General features: G+C 45.3%; 1 protein-coding gene and 1 non-coding gene across 2 annotated transcripts in view; one reads left to right on the top strand and one right to left on the bottom strand.

The window, feature by feature from the left end:
- LOC126428335 (neuronal acetylcholine receptor subunit alpha-4-like) overlaps window positions 1–18,112 on the bottom strand; it is a 588,239-nt gene that overhangs the window by 447,683 nt on the left and 122,444 nt on the right. Inside the window, exons 4-5 of the mRNA XM_050090270.1 lie at window positions 12,517–12,642; window positions 5,999–6,122 (exon numbers count right to left, since the gene is read on the bottom strand). Of these exons, the coding sequence (XP_049946227.1) occupies window positions 5,999–6,122; window positions 12,517–12,642 (250 nt within the window). The remainder of the gene's footprint in view (window positions 1–5,998; window positions 6,123–12,516; window positions 12,643–18,112) is intronic.
- Trnap-ugg (transfer RNA proline (anticodon UGG)) lies at window positions 5,676–5,759 on the top strand. The gene has a single exon. It is a non-coding gene; the product is annotated as a tRNA-Pro (tRNA).

Below are 18,112 nucleotides of genomic sequence, written 5' to 3'. Positions count from 1 at the left end.
ACAGGTAACCGTAAAATGCCAATCAGCTTTTATGTCGCGCTTGTGCCTGGTTGCTACAGTTAAGTTATAGTTCTTGTAATTCTACTACAGCTGCATTCTCATTATATCTCTTTCCGAAAAGACAATGTTGAAATACTTGTTTTCACTGTATCCTTAATTACCAACATAAAAGTCAACTACTTTTCCTTTTTTTAACAATGAGTACAGAGTTTCTAATAAAATCGACAGCGAGAAAGAAAATGTTACGATGTGCTATGCTGCGAAAATAAGAGGTTTTAACTACGTCAGGTTAGACTGAATGGGCAAATCGATTGGTGACACTCTTCAGCTGCTCGATATGCCAGTGCAGTAACTTCGATGACATTATTTCAGATACTTGCAATCAGCGGATGCGTAGCGTCACAAAGCTTCGGACGACTCAAATTATGTAGTAGTATTCTAATTGTAAGCCGATAAGCCATAAATACAACCTTCTTAATATACAAGTTTTCTGTTACAACCGAAAGCAAGGAAGGAAGTAAAATAGCACATTCATCTGTGTACAGCTTTGTTTAAAATAATATGTACGCAGAAACAACACGTAATACATAGGAAAAGCAATTTGTTTAATGTGGGAACAAAAGCAAAAAATTAAGAGAAAATAGACAGGCCAATTCGTAAGTAGCACATTAACAGGCACTTATATGTAACAGAATTTAAACAGATTAATTACAACTGAATTCAATTATCATACAATATTTTGAAACGTGGACAAATTCATGCGCCCACGACACTGTATGTGTAAGTTCAGCAGTACACAGTGTATATGAATTTAACACTAAAATTGTTTCAATATTATTCGCAACTGCCCACGAGTTGGCATGTTAGGTGCTACAAACAAAAGCCACTATCCGCAAACACCAGTTAAGAGTTACTATGTCTGCGAGTTTGACCTGCAGCAGTCTGAGCGCCTCGTGTAGGATGACCTGGACTGCTGGGGAGGGTAACCCAAACCTGAAAATCTGTCTTCCTGAGAAAATGTACTGTCGATTTCTCTGTACAGTTGCGGATCTGAAATTCTCGATCGGTACTTACGACACTTGAGAGCATACCGTTCCACATGCCTACCTTCTCTGGACTGCATCTGATCTGCGTCTGTAAACTCGGACTCCTGGAAAGACGACCCATCCAGGTCTCTGAATCTGGAGGTATAGAACGGTAGCTGTTACGAGTCTCCGAACTTGACGTTATCTGACCGACCCCAGTTCGCAGTCACGTATGTGGAATCGCGAGGTGGTGCCTCGTCCGAAGCTGCGTATCTCAGCTCTTGAGGTAACGGGCGATCTGAAACCGTAAATCTCACCACGAGCCTACCTGTCTTCCTGGGATCGGTCTGAGGTGAGCTGGGCTCCGGATGCTCGCAACAGTGCTCGATCTGAAGCCACGAACTGCGTTTAGCAAAAGTGAGGAGAATCAACAACGGCAAATTCCAGCTCGCGATGCAGTGGGCAAACTCGATTCTCAGATGTGGAAACGCGAGGACGAGGACTCGGGTTCGAGGATGCAGGTCTCCGAAACTGAGGCCCAGCCCGAGAACCCGGTCTGGGTGCCAGAGAACGCGGAAACTGTGCTCGGGCGGCCGCGGCAGGTTGTGGACCGCGAGCTGTGGGTCACGCCTCGCTGCGCTGCCGCTCCTTCCACTGCGACATCGGCACGAATATATCTCCACCTACACCGAGGAGTAATTTGAAAGCATGTGCCTCCGTACCCTCAGAACATTTTTCATCAATCCGAACAGCCAGCCATGCCTTTCTGTCAGTCTCCTTGTAAGGTGGCGTGCTCTCCTGCCCTTCATTTCTTACGTATTCCGTCCTCACAATCGTATTCAGCACATTAAGACGCTTCATTCGAACCCAAACTCGACAAGGTAGAGTCAATTTTGTATGAATTCATGTAGGCAATATGCAAATCTAGTAAATACATCACAAGTGCGCATCGAGGTTCAAAAAGTCGAGGCTGGTGTACACAACATGACGGCCACAGGAATTTTCGTTCTCAAGAGGCAACCAGCCTGCTGGGAGGCCCGTCCCTTCAGAGTGGTGAGTCAACACACCTACTTCAGCCGGAGCGACCGCCCAGAGAGAGGATGGCTTTTGCCAGAGCGAAGAGATAACGACCCTGTATTCGACTTGGGCAAATTCTGCTACATTGTGTGGGAGCGCCCAGAAGACGCACTTTTTGACGGACCGACTGCGTAGTTACGGAGTTCTCACAGGAGGACAGTATACGCCTAACGGAGATGCTACATATTTCCGCATTGGTCGACTTAAACGAAACGTCATTCTCCCGTTTCAAAGAGCAACGCTGATTAGCGGAATATTTCTGACGCAAAGAGCCAGAGGAGTGAGGGAAGACAGCGAATGATACACCCTTGCAACTTTCCCAGAAATAGGAGCTATTCCGTTGTCGCTCTTGCAATGGGAACACGTAACGAGAGCGAGTGCGCTCGTACCTGTATGCAAAGATCGAGGAACAAAGCCGCTCCTCAGTACTTCACTGGGAGAGCGCCTCTGTTGTGATCGAATCGAAGTTATACTCTATATTGAGTCATTCACGATTAAGCGTTGTTCACTGTGTTGGCCGCCACACTTATTGTGCGGTGTGAACACGGACAGAGTCTAGTTAAATGCCTGCGAGCGAGTATTGCGTGGCATCGCCAATGGTTAGACTAGGGTCGGATAAGAGTCCTTGACTTCATCGAGGCGTAGGGAGAGTTTGATTAGCGAAGGTCAATCTAGATAGAAAGAGATAGTTGTGTTACTTGTAAGCAGCGAGCGACGCAGGCAGCGGTCGTAGCAGCTCACGGTATTGTGCGCTACAGCATATCCGAGCCCCGTCTGTACTCCGTAACAGTACACTCCACTACATTTCTCACGCAACATCCTTGACCGTACCTAGAAAAGTTATTCCAGTTGTGTAGGCGGGGCTCTTAGCCATTCTGCCGAGTAAATAACATTCTTCAAGAATACAGAGAAAAGAACCTTTCCATACTTTGTAAAATAATAGCATTCCTATCCATAAGAGGCAATCTACTGTTCCAAAAAGAACCTGGAAATTTATTATTTTATAAGAAAAAGTGTCACTTGATTTCTCAGAATTTTTTTACAATAAATAATATTTTTCGTTCGTTTAATGTTTTTCTTACACTAACTAGCAATACTCCAATACCCAAGTATTCCACTAGTTACGTAAGAATATAAAATATTTCTGTGTCTTTTCCTTACAGCGGACGACTCAAGAGGATATTGTTGCTGAATATTTCTCAAGCAGTTCTTGTTGGTACATTAGGAGTGTCTGTCTGACTTCTGTAGTAGTGTGAGGTGGAAATTGTTTCTTGCAGGAGCCAAAGGGTACTTGTTGGATCAATCCATTGCACTACTTGACACTCACATCCTCAGTAATGAGACGTCTTTATTTTGCTCGACAAACAGGGAGCGAGATTGTTCGCCGTCATGTAGAACGAGATTCCGAATATAAGTTATGGGTAATCGGAGAGTGGACTGTCAGCTTGGCTCAGACAACATTTCAAAGATTAGTCGAGAGAGGAGGACGTTGCCTTCAGACTTTTTTTCTGATCATACTGATAAAATGACGGACTGTCTTTAAATTACAAACATTGCAAGTCAAAATATAAAACACGGTTTAAATGAGTGTAACTGCACATTCATAAAACTAGCTGTTCACATGGCGGCAATTACTCCATATTGAGTTGAGGTGAATTTTACCTCAAGTATTCACTGAATCTGCTTTAACATAACATTTGTACAACAGTCGCATAAACTTTAATATCACGCACATTACACCTTAACATGCTGTTATAGATGTACTTTTCCTTAGAATTGCGGATGTCTGACAGATGTAAACTGTGTCGTGTGAACTAAAATTTACTTGCAAAACAGATTACAAAGTAATAAAGCAGTCGGATTATTAAATTGAAATGCCTAAGCGAGCTCCATCTCGCGGAAGAACGCACGACTCGCTCCCCGTGCCACACAGTCTCGTTTCTACGAATTCTAAGTCCTGGTGCAGAACTTTTTAAAAAAATATTAACCAGTTACTGTTTCAGTTTTTGTAGCCTGATAACGTATAAGAAACGCCTCTCGTTCTTGTGTTGCATCAATATTAATTAGAGATCTGCTGATGGCAGCAGTTGTAAACGAGGTGACAAATAACGGCACATGTTAATATTATCACAAAAGAAATTATGCGCGAGAACAGAATCACCTTCATTGTTATTAACGGAATCCCCTGAAAACACAGCCGCTTTACACTTCCTTACAGGACTGATGATGTCATCGTCCACGGAATTGCTCTCGGAACAACAAAAACTTTGATCCACACAGTCATCAGAATCTTCATTCTCACTAGGAACATTTGAATAATCATCGTCACAGACTTGCCAAAGTGTTTCAAATTCGTTCATTTGCTGAGTAGGGCCGTCTCTGAAAGCAGGAGGAACTTGAAGAGGAAAATTGTAACTATCTGAAATATGAAAACACAATGAACAAGCTAAATAAACGAACGTACACGGAGAGAATCAATCAGTGTAACCACTCGAACAGACGTAGTTAAAATATGTCACAGCGGATGGCCTACGCAGACGAGAAAAACACGAGTTGCCTGCAGCTCCGTCCGTAACGGATGGCCCGCGATCTGTGCGCAATGCGTTAAGAGGTTTAGACGGTTTTACACACAAAATATGCACAGTGAGCGCGGACTCGTTCGGGAATTAATTTCCTTTACCAGTAAAAGTGTTTCTGCTTAGACCAGACCCTCCCCCCGACACCGACCCCTGAACTGCCGCATTGTGCCGCGGGCCAGCTCTGTGTGTGTGTAAATCCCACCACTCCTGCTGCGGTACGTTACTGTTGACGGATCAGCTTCAGTACGCCGAGCCTGCGGGAAGTGGAGAGAGGCTAACTGGGCTGTCTGTGGAGAGAGGCTGCGCCAGGCCACTGCCGCATACTGCGCTGCGCCGTGCTAACTCTCAGATCCTAGATATACGATTCAGAATATTTGCAAGTTTCTTATCGTCGCGTAGTCAACCAAAACCTTCAATTTCGACGGGCAGAGCCGAGATGTATGTAGCCTGCCGCCGACTGTCCGGGTTTCTCCAGTAGACGAGTTTCTGCGTACAGTTCTCTATACAAGTTAGCTTCATTTGCAGTTTAGTTACCCACTAGCTGGCTGTCCTCTTTTTCTTTAGTTTTAAACAGATCGTCTTACGGCGGTTCCGTAATAAATCGTTACTTGCCTGACTTAAGCCTTAAACACAGGATAAGATTGTAGTTCGAGTTCAAGTTTCAAAGCGTTGTAAAGAATCTACCACTGCTCAGAACACTGTCAAATTTGAACAGAATATTGTCGACGAAGCGGCAAACGCTATGGGAACAAAAAAAGTTAACGAAAATTTTCCCACTAGATGGCACATTAACGTCACAATGTAAATGGATTTGGCTACAAATGACAGATGAACCGCAATACGACCGTTACGGTTGAGCTGCACATTAAATCGACCGTACTTTGCATTGTGCTAATCGCACAGTTGTGGCACTGTTAAGTAAGCTCGCACACCGAGGCAAGGACGTATCCATATCGGACGGGAAAAATCGGTTTTTAATTGTCCTGACGGGCCGGCCGGAGTGGCCGAGCGGTTAAAGGCGCTGCGGTCTGGAACCGCGCGACAGCTACGGTCGCAGGTTCGAATCCTGCCTCGGGCATGGATGTGTGTGTTGTCCTTAGGTTAGTTAGGTTTAAGTAGTTCCAAGTTCTAGGGGACTGATGACCTCATAAGTTGAGTCCCATAGTGCTCAGAGCCGTTTGAACCACTTGGCGCATTGCCCTCTTGACAGCCGAGCGCGTTTCATTCGCTGACTCCCTACCCATAGCCCTGCGCTTTGTGTCAGGAGTTTGTGTGTTGCGGCGCGGCCAGCGTGCCTCGTCCGCTGTGCTGACACACCGGCGAGCACGAAGCTGGTCGTCGACTGAGGGCGACACACGGCGGCGCGTGCAGGCAGGGACGTGAAGAAGGCGCCGCGGGGCGAGTGGCGTCTGGCGGGACCCCCACCCAGTTCGTGACCAACCTGTTCAAACAGCACAACAGCCTCACGCCAACATTCCTCACACTCGTTCTTTCGTCACTGTACTGTTGCCTCCAATTTTCCATACCTCGTGCTGTTTACTGGGGAGTGGACTTTCAGAACGGAAGTCCCCCAAAAGCCACCACTGGGCTATGGAAAATCCACGCAGTACCCGTACGAAAAGTTACCAGGTGAGATTCTCAGTAAACATTTTGGCTGGAGACAGCGTTATTGGTCTACACATCTTACCACATCATCTGAATGGCGCACGGTACTTTAACTTTCTGGACAACCCCTTATCTGAACTTCTGGAGGGCATTCGCTTCAGCCACGCGGAGTGGCCGCGCGGTCTGGGGCGCCATGTCACGAAACGCGCTGCCTGCCCCTCCCGCCGGAGGTTCGAGTCCTCTGTCGGACATGAGTGTGTGTCTGTCGTTCTTAGCATACGTTAGTTTAAGTAGTGTGTAAGCCTACGGACCGATGACCTCAGCAGTTTGGTCCCTTAGGAATTCACACACGTCTGAAGATTTTGAACGATGGCTTCGCTTCGATCGTCGGAGGAGGGCAGACCTTACAGACAAACGCGGAGAGTAACTGCAAGGCCGTCCCTTGGTCCGTGAGTTCCTCTTCTGCGGTTCTCCCCAGTCCACTGAGTACTCAGCTCGAGCAGAATCAGTACCTGAGCGCCTTTGCAGCGTTTGATACCATCGGAGGGGAGCGCGGAATCTTACAGACAATCAGACAAAAGATGCCTCGCCGTCTCACATTATGCAAAGAAGCTGCTGGTAGTCACACTGAACATTTACTCTACAGCAGTGAAGTCGCAGATTTGGTTCACACTATTTGATTGTACTCTACTGTTCAATCAATAAAGGTTTTTCTAACTGCAGTGTTCTGCTGTTCCTCCCGGCGTACCGGCTGTGTAGAAAGTCCGTAGTGCCGCATAAACTTTATTCGGCATTTCCTTGCCGTAAAATGTTCCGAATTTTATCCTCTACAGTATAACGTAATTGTGAAAACGTCTGTATATACTCTGAAGGAAAACAACTACATAATATGCAAATAAATACTCCACGGAAATTTTTCTATTACGGGAACTCGGGATAATCACTGTTTTGCAGTTCTTGTAAAATAAAGAAGCACAAGAAAACACTTCTTAAAGGTATTATAAATAACCTTGTAGTATAACCTAACGTACCTAACGTGAAAGTCGGTTAAAATCGTGTCTTATGTTCTTTTGTTTTACTTTTTTCAAAGAAATGCTTACGTATTTCCCGTTCTGCCTCACCCGCGGCGCATTTTTTCTTAATTATTGCATAAACGTTGAAATTATTATGAATATCGTGAAAGATATGTGCTAAGGTCTGACCAGGGTAGATCCAGAAAATAAAGTTGGTAGTTGCCAACCGCAAGGTGGAACCAGTATAATATCTTTGAGTAGGAGGATCTTTGATGGTTAAGAGAGCCTGGCGCGCGCAGTAAAAAACTCGGGAGTCGCAGGTAGGTGGCCGGAGGAAGCAGACGTGTGGTGACAGCGCTAAGGTAGGTCGGTGTCCCTGACCAAACTTTAACACGTAAATGATATCATTTCAAATTGGTTTTTTTTTAGATAATGTTCAGAGTTAGGATTTGTATGTCCAAGGTTTGACACAGTAAGCGTTTTGTAAAATTTTTTGTAAGAGTGATTCGTGCTACAAAAATGTTGGAAATGGTAGGTTTTGTGTATGACTTAAATTTTAACAATATATATATATACTGATATCACCATTCTGTTTAAATCTAACAGCCTGAATCATAATCCACATCCTTTGCTTGTATTGAATATCAAAATGAATAGTACAGTAAAGTTACCCACCAAGGAAAGAACGTAAAGAAAATGAGGGCTCTATGCAATATATATGTGCAGTTTATGGTTTGAAATCGATTTTGGTATAACTAACGTTATCAGAGCAAAGTTATTTCAAATAACTAATTTTATGTCATTGCACAACTGGCATTATTCGAGTCAAGATATAATTTCATTAAGTAAACATCAGGGCCAAATGTTAATTTTCCAGTACCATCTTAGTGTCATTACACAAACGCCATTATTCTCTTAAACTTGATTGCTGAGTCAAATACCTGCTGCACTTTTGGCAAAATGGAGGAGTGCAAGAAACAAATTCATAGATGCAGTCAGATGCAGGTTTGTAGAATTATTAATTTAGAACTATCGTATCAATGATACTTTCACAAAAAAAGGATACAATTTTGGTTAGATAATTTCTGGCTAGTGATCAGACAATGAGGTGTTTGAGTGTTAGACCGAAAAGTCTGCTCTCCATTGACTTCAGGTATGCTACCAACTCGCTATTTTGTTCTGCAGTGAACACTTTAAATTTCCCATCTGATTTGTCAACTCTGGATTTATTCATTGCTTTCCAACGATGCTTTTGGAACGTTAAACTTCTTAGGTGCTTTTGAAACATCAATTGCACAAGACAAAGCTGATGAAACCGCTGTTTCCAGTTATTTTAATATCCAGTTGCTGGCTGTCGGTCTGTCTGGGGTAACTGTAAGGGATGCTACTCCATTCTGCCCCGTTCCGTTCCGTCCTAAGAGCAAATTTCCTGTTAGCAACTTCTAGAAACCATAATAACTAACGGATGTACACGTATTGTGCAACCGACGTACAGCAAATGACGTGCACATTAAGATCACGTGTCATTTAAGGTCGTACAAAAAAATGGTTCAAATGGCTCTGAGCACTATGGGACTCAACTTCTGAGGTCATTAGTCCCCTAGAACTTGTTAAACCTAACTAACCTAAGGACATCACAAACATCCATGCCCGAGGCAGGATTCGAACCTGCGACCGTAGCGGCCTTGCTGTTCCAGACTGCAGCGCCTTTAACCGCACGGCCACTTCGGCCGGCTAAGGTCGTACAGTTAAAAATTAACGACTTATCTTGCGTTTAAATTCATAACTGTAGATGTGAGGACGACCGTTCACTTGCTAAGCGCACTGTGCACCAAGTCTAAACGGCTGTCCCCCTTTCCTTCCACTCAGAGACACACAGCAGCTACACGCCACTGCGGTCTGCACAGCAGCACAATCCCGTTCTGCCCGAGTTCCCCCATGTCGTACGAGTTTTATGAAGTCACATTGTAGTTTCAGTCATTTATAGTTTTAGTTCTGAAGCTAAAGTATACATCTCGCTACGCTACAAATGGGTCTTTCAATAGAAGGCGGTCACTGCTACATTCGGCCAAATAATTTTATTTACACCGGTTTGGCAAGAATGTAGAAACACTGCGAGACACACACGCTTGAATGTGAATGAAGATGCCATAGGCAGGCGCCGTGTCGAAGATTCATATCGCATTCAGGGAAATGGGAATGCATCATCCGCTAACTCACGCAGCGGACGAAAGAGTATCTACATCTACATCGACATCTACAGGGATACTCTGAAATCACATTTAATTGCCTGGCAGTGTGTTCATCGAAGCACCTTCACAATAATTCTCTATTTTTCCAGTGTCGTAAAGCGCGCGGAGAAAGCGAACACCCATATCTTTCCGTGCGAGATCTAATTTCCGTTATTTTACCATGGTGATCGTTTCTTCCTATGCAGGTCAGCGTCGACAAAATATTTCTGCATGCGGAGGAGAAAACTGGTGATTGAAATTTCGTGAGAAGATTCCGCTGCAGTGAGAAAGGCCACTCCAAATCCTGTATTATGTCAATGACACTCCCTCCGCCAGCCGGGGTGGCCGAGCGGTTCTAGGCGCTACAGACTGGTACCGCGTGACCGCTACGGTCGCAGGCTCGAAACCTGCCTCGGGCATGGATGTCTGTGATGTCCTTAGGTTAGTTAGGTTTAAGTAGTTCTAGGGGACTGATGACCTCAGAAGTCCCATAGTGCTCCGAGCCATTTGAACCATTTGAACACTCCCTCCCCTATTTCGCGATAATACAAAACGTGCGGCCCTTCTTTGAACTTTCTCGGTGTATTCCGTTGATCCTATTTGCTAAGGATCCCACACCGAGCAGCAGTATTCTAAAAGAGGGCGGACAAGCGTGGTGCGGGCAGTCTCTTTAGTAGATCTGTTACATTTTCTAAGTGTCCTGCCAATAAAACGCAGTCTTTGGTTAGCCTTCCCCACACTTTCTGTGTGTTCCTTCCAAGTTAAGTCATTCGTAATTGTAATTCCTAGGTATTTTGTTGAATCTACAGCCTTTAAATTCGACTGATTTATCGTGTAACCGTAGTTTAACGGATTCATTTTTAGCACTCCTCTGGATGACCTCACACTTTTCATTGTTTATGGTCAAATGCCAATTTTTGCATCATACAGATCTCTTTTGTAAATCGCTATGCAATTTTTAAAATCTTTTGATGACTTTACTAGTCGATAAACGACAGCGTGATCTGGGGCAAACAACCTATGACGGTTGCTCAGATTGTCTCCTAAATCGTTGGTATAGATGAGGAACAGCAAAGGGCGTATGTTGGGGAACGCCAGAAATCACTTGTGTTTTACTCGGCCGGCCTGCCTCGGGCCTGGATGTGTGTGATGTCCTTAGGTTAGTTAGCTTTAAGTAGTTCTAAGTCTAGGGTACTAATGACCCCATATGTTAAGTCTTATAGTGCTTAGAGCCATTTGAACCATTTTGTTTTACTCGATGACTTCCCGTTAATTAATACCAACTGTGACCTCTATGATAGGAAATCACAAATCCAGTAACATAACTGAGACGATATTCCATAAGCACGCAATTTCACTACAAGCCGCTTGCTTGGCACCGTGTCGAAAGCCTTCCAGAAACCCAGAAATACGGAATCAATTTGAAACCGCTTGTCACTAACACTCAACACTTCGTGTGAGTTATAGCTAGCTGTGTTTCACAAGAACGCTGTTTTCTAAACCCGTGTTGACTGCGCGTCAATAGACCGTTTTCTTCGAGGTAATTCACAATGTTCGGACGCAATATATGTTCCACAATCCTGGTGCCTATCGACGTTAATGATATGGGCCTGTAATGTAGTGGATTTCTTCTGCTATCTTTCTTGAATAGTGTTGTGACTTGTGCAACTTTCCAGTCTTTTGGTTCGGATCTTTCGTCGAGCGAACGGTTGTATAAGATTGTTAAGTATGGAGCTATTCCATCAGCATACTCTGAAAGAAACCCAACTGATACACAGTCTGGACGGAAGACTTCCTCTTGTTAAATGATTTAAGTTGCTTCACTACTCAAGTTGGCAGCTGTTCTCGATTCGAATTCTGGAATATTTACTTCGTCTTCTTTGGTGCTTTGGGAGCACTATCGTCGATAGAATTTCGATTGCCATCGCGCAGAGAAGGCACTGATTGTGTCTTGCCGCTACCATACTTCACGTACGAGCAGAATCACTGAATTTTCTGCCAGGCTGCGAGAAAAAGTTTCGCTATGGAAACTGTTATAAGCATCTCCCATCGAAGTCCGCGCTAAATTTCGAACTCCTTTGAAAGATCACCACTCTTGGAGATTTTGCGTGTGTTGAATTTTGGCATGTTTTTTTCGTTGTCCCTGCGACAGTGTTCTGATCGGTTTTATGGTGAGTGATCGTACAGACGGTTAATAAAGAGGGTCGGGACGAAAAGTAAGAGGACGATACCTTTAAAAGTCACTGCAGAACTGAATGTTGCACTCGCGAATCTGTAGGCAGCGAAGCAACGTGGGGAGCTCCAGAAGAGGAGAATTACAGGGCGATCTGAAACCACGACTATGGAGCAATGGAAGAGAGGCATTTGGTCGCATGAGCCTAGTTTGACACTACCGGCCGCCTTTACGTCCCCAAGACTGGCCTGAGTGAGGCCTGCCGTGATATTCTGCGGGCCCCACGCTTACAGCGCAAGATCGCACGGCTGCCAAGGATTGTGTGACCAACTCGAAGGCTCAGGTCCGTCGTCGATACAAAGTTTGTTCCCCGACGGTGAGGGTGTGTTCCGAGGCGACGGCGGCCCCTCTTCACACAGCCCACTTCGTTTTGTGAGCGCGAGGATGGATTGTCGCACGTCTCCCGAACTCCGACCTCGTCAATTGTCAGTGTTATTGAGCTTTTGGGGTGTCCTTTGGAGATACAAGTGCGTGAACGCTATCCATCTCCGTCACCTTTACCTGAACTTGCCACTACTTTGCAGGAGGGATGGTGTGAGATTCCACTGAAAACCGTACACAACGTGTATCTGCTCTTTCCGTGACGACTCGAATTATTTTCACCGCCAAAGATTTTTCTGCGCCGAATTAGGGATTATAATATGTTGCGTTTGTGATGTTGGTCCACCCTCTGCAGACTCCTCACTGAACCGCTGTGTCCACTAGGCCTACATGTTTATAGGTCTGGTCTCACTCGGGAAGTGAATCTCTTACCACGCCGGAGCTGGTGGCCAGGATGTTCCAGTAAAAGTGGCGCAGCCGGTCAGCTGGCGCGAGCGCGACCGCGAAGGACGCTTCCGCGGGAGCCTGGAGACAGGAGAGCGCCGCCGGTGGAAGAGTCTGCGGAACGAGTGGCCAGAGAGCTGCTGCCGGGTGCAGCTGAAAGGACGTGCGAGCTACGGGGGCGAGGACGCGAGGGGGAGTTGACAGTCTACCCCAGAGAAGGGAAAGCAACACTTTCTGCTGTATGATGATCGGCACACAAACATACCAGCTTTGCGAAACTCTGTGACAAATTTATCGCTCTACGAGGTTTACTTTCACGAGCGCCGCAATATGGGAACGAGATGCCAGTTTTTAGAAGAGGCATATAACATCAGATTTTTACAAAGAAACGAAACATTTGGATTGTAGCAGTCGGTCGTTTAATGAGACTAAATGCGGACTCAGACCTCTGACACTGAATATACGCAGTCCACTCACATCAATGTGATCGCCGCTCTAGTTGGAAGCACTAGCACTGGAGGGTACGTGAAGCGTGTCGGGGGGGGGGGGGGACACGGGGACACTGCAGTCCTTACTGTAATGTGGTAACGTGGCAATTTATCTGACTTCCATTTGTGTTTCCTGCTAAGGATCAGTATTGGGACAAAGCTGTTTCTGCCCCACTCTCCATTGTTGCCAGATGTATTCAAGATGGCGACGATGACGTCATCCAAGATGGTGGCATGTAGACTTGGCAGCAGTGCATGATGTCATCCAAGATGGCGGCCATTACATTATCCGAGATGGCGGATAGTTTGAATTTTGGTGGGAAGATGGGTCAATTGGTCTACCTCCACTAACCTAACCCCCTCCCCCAGAAAATGACGGGAAGTTCAAATTCCATCGGGACAATGCAGCACACCTCTACTAACCTAAGTAAATGGTGGGAAAGAAAGGGCAATTGGGCTACCTCCACTAACCCAAGTCATCCGACCGCCACGTCTTCCTAGGGATTGGCACGGAGTTTGAATTGTGGCTGTAAATAAAGGTCCTTGGGCTATCTCTACTAACCAAAGAAAATGGTGGGAAAGGAAGCGCATTTCGGCTACCTCCACAAACCTAAGTCACCCGACCGCCACATCGCCATAGCAAATGACTTGGAGACGACTCAACCCGTGCTGGACATAAATCTTTATTATTTTGCATGCACCAGTCTTTATTTAAACAATTTAATGCAGTACAACCACCCAGTATGTTCACCACGAGGTCTGGACTCCAACTTGCCTAGTACACAGTACTGCCACCAGATGGCGCTCTAATCTGTGACGTAATACAAGATGGTATCATGAAGCAAGTTGTATTATGGCGGATTTTGGCGGGAAACAGTGTGTTCACCACGAGTTCTGGATCTAGTACACAGTACTGACACGAGAGCACTGTCGTCCATTCCGTGATGTAAGCCAAGACGGTGGGGGAAAATGGCAGGAAACAGTGTGGTCGCCACGAGGTCTGTACCTAGTACACAGTACTCTCACCAGAGGGCGCTGTCGTCCAGGAAAATGACTCAGCCTGCACTGGGCTGCTGGAGAGAGGAAGCAGTATACTTTATTTACTGTGGAACAATTTATTTGGCTCTGACCATGATGGGACTTTACTTCTGAGGTCATCAGTCCTCTAGGACTTAGAACTACTTAAACCTAACTACCCTAAGGACATCACACACATCTATACCTGAGGCAGGATTCGAACCCGCGACCGTAGCTGGCGCGCGGTTCCAGACTGTAGCGCCTAGAACCGCTCGGCCACCCCGGCCTGCAACAATTTATTTAGGGATGGATTTGGAAGATAGTATATCCTGGCAGCCATCCACAATACATGTATATACATAGATATACAGAAAGCAGAGCAAACGCTCTCCAAATGTGGAGGTGACTGGATACAATCGAGTACAGTGCTTCACTATGCCTCCCGATCAATGCATTCGGGCTAAGTGTTGCCAGATGTACTACATTTATGAGCAATTCTAGAACACAGAACGAGAGGTTATGTCATGGTTGCATGGATGGGACTGACATAAAATCGATAGAATTGCGAAAAATGGCGGGGGGATATGTATAAATTGTCCAAATATACTCCAAAATGTGGGTAAATTGAGGAAGTACTTGCGTATCCTCTGGTTGGCGCAGAACATATTGTACATGGGAACAAGTATGCACCAACAAGAGGAATCCAAGAAAAAGTCGACATGGAGGCGAAGGGAAACCGGGAAGCAGTCAATTTTTTTTTCCATCGAGGCAGCATTATACTGTATGTCTAGTGAGTTACCAGTGACACACGCGAGTTAACTACTGTATTTGATGCTTCAGGAAGATAGAGAAATCCGCCTCTAAACTTACACGCATCTGCATTAAAGGGTGACAGGGAGTGGACAGGGTGATCGATTCAGATGCAGCTGTAATGAGGTACGATTTAATGGTAAACCGATGATGCACTCTAGAGAGGGAGAGGTTGCTATTGGTCAATTTTTTCCACTTTTCTGTCAGTCGCGTGACATAGCCTGCGCTCGACTCGTATACAGCCACATGTTCTGTATGTGATTTAAAGCACTGCTTGCGATCGTTTACAGTAAACCTGTTGGACAACAGAGGACTTCCATCTCCTGTATGATGAAACGTGATTTATGCGATGTAGTCCATCCCTCTGTCGCATCTTGGGTATAAAATCAAGACTTCGGCTTCATAACTAAGTTAGCGATAGGTGCTTGTGAGGTACTGAAATCCACATGTATACATTTGCATGACTGATGTGCTGCTTACAGTGTTAGCGCCAGAATGACTTGTAACTATTACATGTCAGACGCTGCTGTTATGTGTTTAGTTGTAAGACGTGTTCCCCATCACTAGCCATAATTTTATATAGGTCTGATGCAGGCGTAATATAATTTCTGAAGTGTGATAGGGTGGAAACAGTGGACTCTATATATCACTGGAAAGCTATATTGTGCTCGTATCACACAGAGTCGATGTTTTAAGGAAGTAGTTTTTCGTTTTACGGTTCGATAACATAGTTTATTGTAGAGACTGGGAAGAAGGATGTATGTCATGTGCTTGAACTATATATCTTACATTGGAATATTAACAGCGCTACATTCCATACGATTGATAGGTTGGAAACGCAATCGATCTAACATTGTAGCCCGTTTTAAGTGCAGAACCTTGTAGCTTTAGGAGTGAATGTGTTTATGTTCTCTCTTATCTGTACCACCCAGGTATCGATCCTAGACTTTGGAATAATAGTTTAAAATTGATGGCTTGGATGATTTGCGTAAAAATGCTTCAAATTCCATCGGACATAAAAATCAACCATTTCTTGTTCTTCTTCACCGTCTGCTATTACACTATTGGCCATTAAAATTGCTATACCAAGGAGAAATACAGATGATAAACGGGTATTCATTGGACAAATATATTATACTAGAACTGACATGTGATTACATTTTGACTCAATTTGGGTGCATAGATCCTGAGAAATCAGTATACAGAACAACCACCTCTCGCCGTAATAACAGCCATGATACGCCTGGGCATTGAGTCAATCAGAGCTTGGATGGCGTGTACAGGTACAGCTGCCCATGCAGCTTCAACACGACACCACAGTTCATCAAGACTAGTGACAGGCGTATTGTGACGAGCCAGTTGCTCGCCCACCATTGACCAGACGTTTTCAGTTGGTGAGAGATCTGGCGAATGTGCTGGCCAGGGCAGCAGTCGAACATTTTCTGTATCCAGAAAGGCCCGTACATGACCTGCAACTGCGGTTGTGCATTATCTTGTTGAAATGTAGGGTTTCGCAGGAATCGAATGAAGGGTAGAGCCACGGGTCATAACATATCTGAAATGTAACGTCCACTGTTCAAAGTGCCATTAATGCGGACAAGAGGTGACTGAGACGTGTAACCAATGCAACCCCATACCATCACGCCGGGTGATACGCCAGTATGGCGATGACGTATACACGCTTCCAGTGTGCGTTCACCGCGATGTCGCCAAACACGTATGTGACTATCATGATGCTGTAAACGGAACCTGGGTTCATACGAAAAAATGACGCTTTGCCATTCGTGCACCCAGATTCGTCGTCGAGTACACCATCGCAGGCGCTCCTGTCTGTGATGCAGCGTTAAGGGTAATCGCAGCCATGGTCTCCGAGCTGATAGTCCATGCTGCTGTAAACGTCGTCGAACTGTTCGTGCAGATGGTTGTTGTCTTGCAAACGTCCCCATCTGTTGACTCAGGGATCGAGGCGTGGCTGCACGATCCGTTACAGCCTTGTGGATAAGATGCCTGTCATCTCGACTGCTAGTGATACGAGGCCATTGGAATCCAGCTCGGCGTTCTGTGTTACCTCCTGAACCCACCGATTCCATATTCTGCTAACCGTCATCGGATCTCGACCAACACGAGCAGCAATGTCGCGGTACGATAAACCGCAATCGCGATAGGCTACAATCCGACCTTTATCAAAGTCGGAAACGTGATGGTACGCATTTCTCCTCCTTACACGACGCATCACAACAACGTTTCACCAGGCAACGCCCGTCAACTGCTGTTTGTGTATGAGAAATCGGTTGGAAACTTCATGTCAGCACGTTGTAGGTGTCGCCACCGGCGCCAACCTTGTCTGAATGCTCTGAAAAGCTAATCATTTACAAATCACAGCATCTTCTTGCTGTCGGTTAAATTTCGCGTCTGTAGCACGTCATCTTCGTGGTGTAGCAATTTTAATGGCCAGTAGTGTACATCACACCTTCAAATCTGTTACTATACATCGATAAGGGTGCTAACCTCATCCACATGGGCGTATCTCGAGAAATCTTGTGCGCTTGGATGGGCGAGGACTCGGCAAGCTCCATTCATACACGAGACGTGGCATGTAGTGGTCTAATACTAGTCGATTGCAGATTAAATCGGTAACGGTGCTGCCTGGCAGGTTGGTCAATGACAGTGTGAGGGGTTCTTCAGACTCTAATTTTAAACTAAGACTGCGAGAATACTCTGTGACTCCCATCAGCATAGAGAGAGATCGTAAATTAAGCACTGTGCTCGATGTTTTTGAAATTTATTTAGATTGCTGTCTGATATACTTTGATGATGGATGTGTTCAAGGATTGACAATGCGTGGGCATACTGCACAGTCATCTATCTGCAATTCACAATAATACTTGCAAAGTGGGGACGGGGTGGTTTAGCTATGACACTAAAATTGGGAAACATGCTGTCACATCATTAGTTGGTGTTGAAATTACTGTAAAATTGGTAAAATTGTTCACAAAATCAACCATAATGGTTATTATTTCAGTACATCGGGGGTGTCCTTTCCATCCCACCTGTCCACTGGTTCACTGTTGGTTACCACATAATGATTGACTGGCATTGCTTGTTTGAGTCTGAGAAAGAGTTTTGGTGGAGGGACAACACCTTCTGGGGACGGATAGCACTAAAACAGTGATCGCATACACGACCACAATATGATGAATCAGTCGAAATGGAACATGAAGCCATCAGCTATTCTGTCACTGTGACAGATGAGTTTAAATGTATAGGTC

This window comes from Schistocerca serialis, chromosome 12, assembly GCF_023864345.2.
Source record: "Schistocerca serialis cubense isolate TAMUIC-IGC-003099 chromosome 12, iqSchSeri2.2, whole genome shotgun sequence".
Taxonomy (NCBI): Eukaryota; Metazoa; Arthropoda; class Insecta; order Orthoptera; family Acrididae; genus Schistocerca; species Schistocerca serialis.
This window is presented reverse-complemented; position numbering and strand designations above follow the sequence as displayed.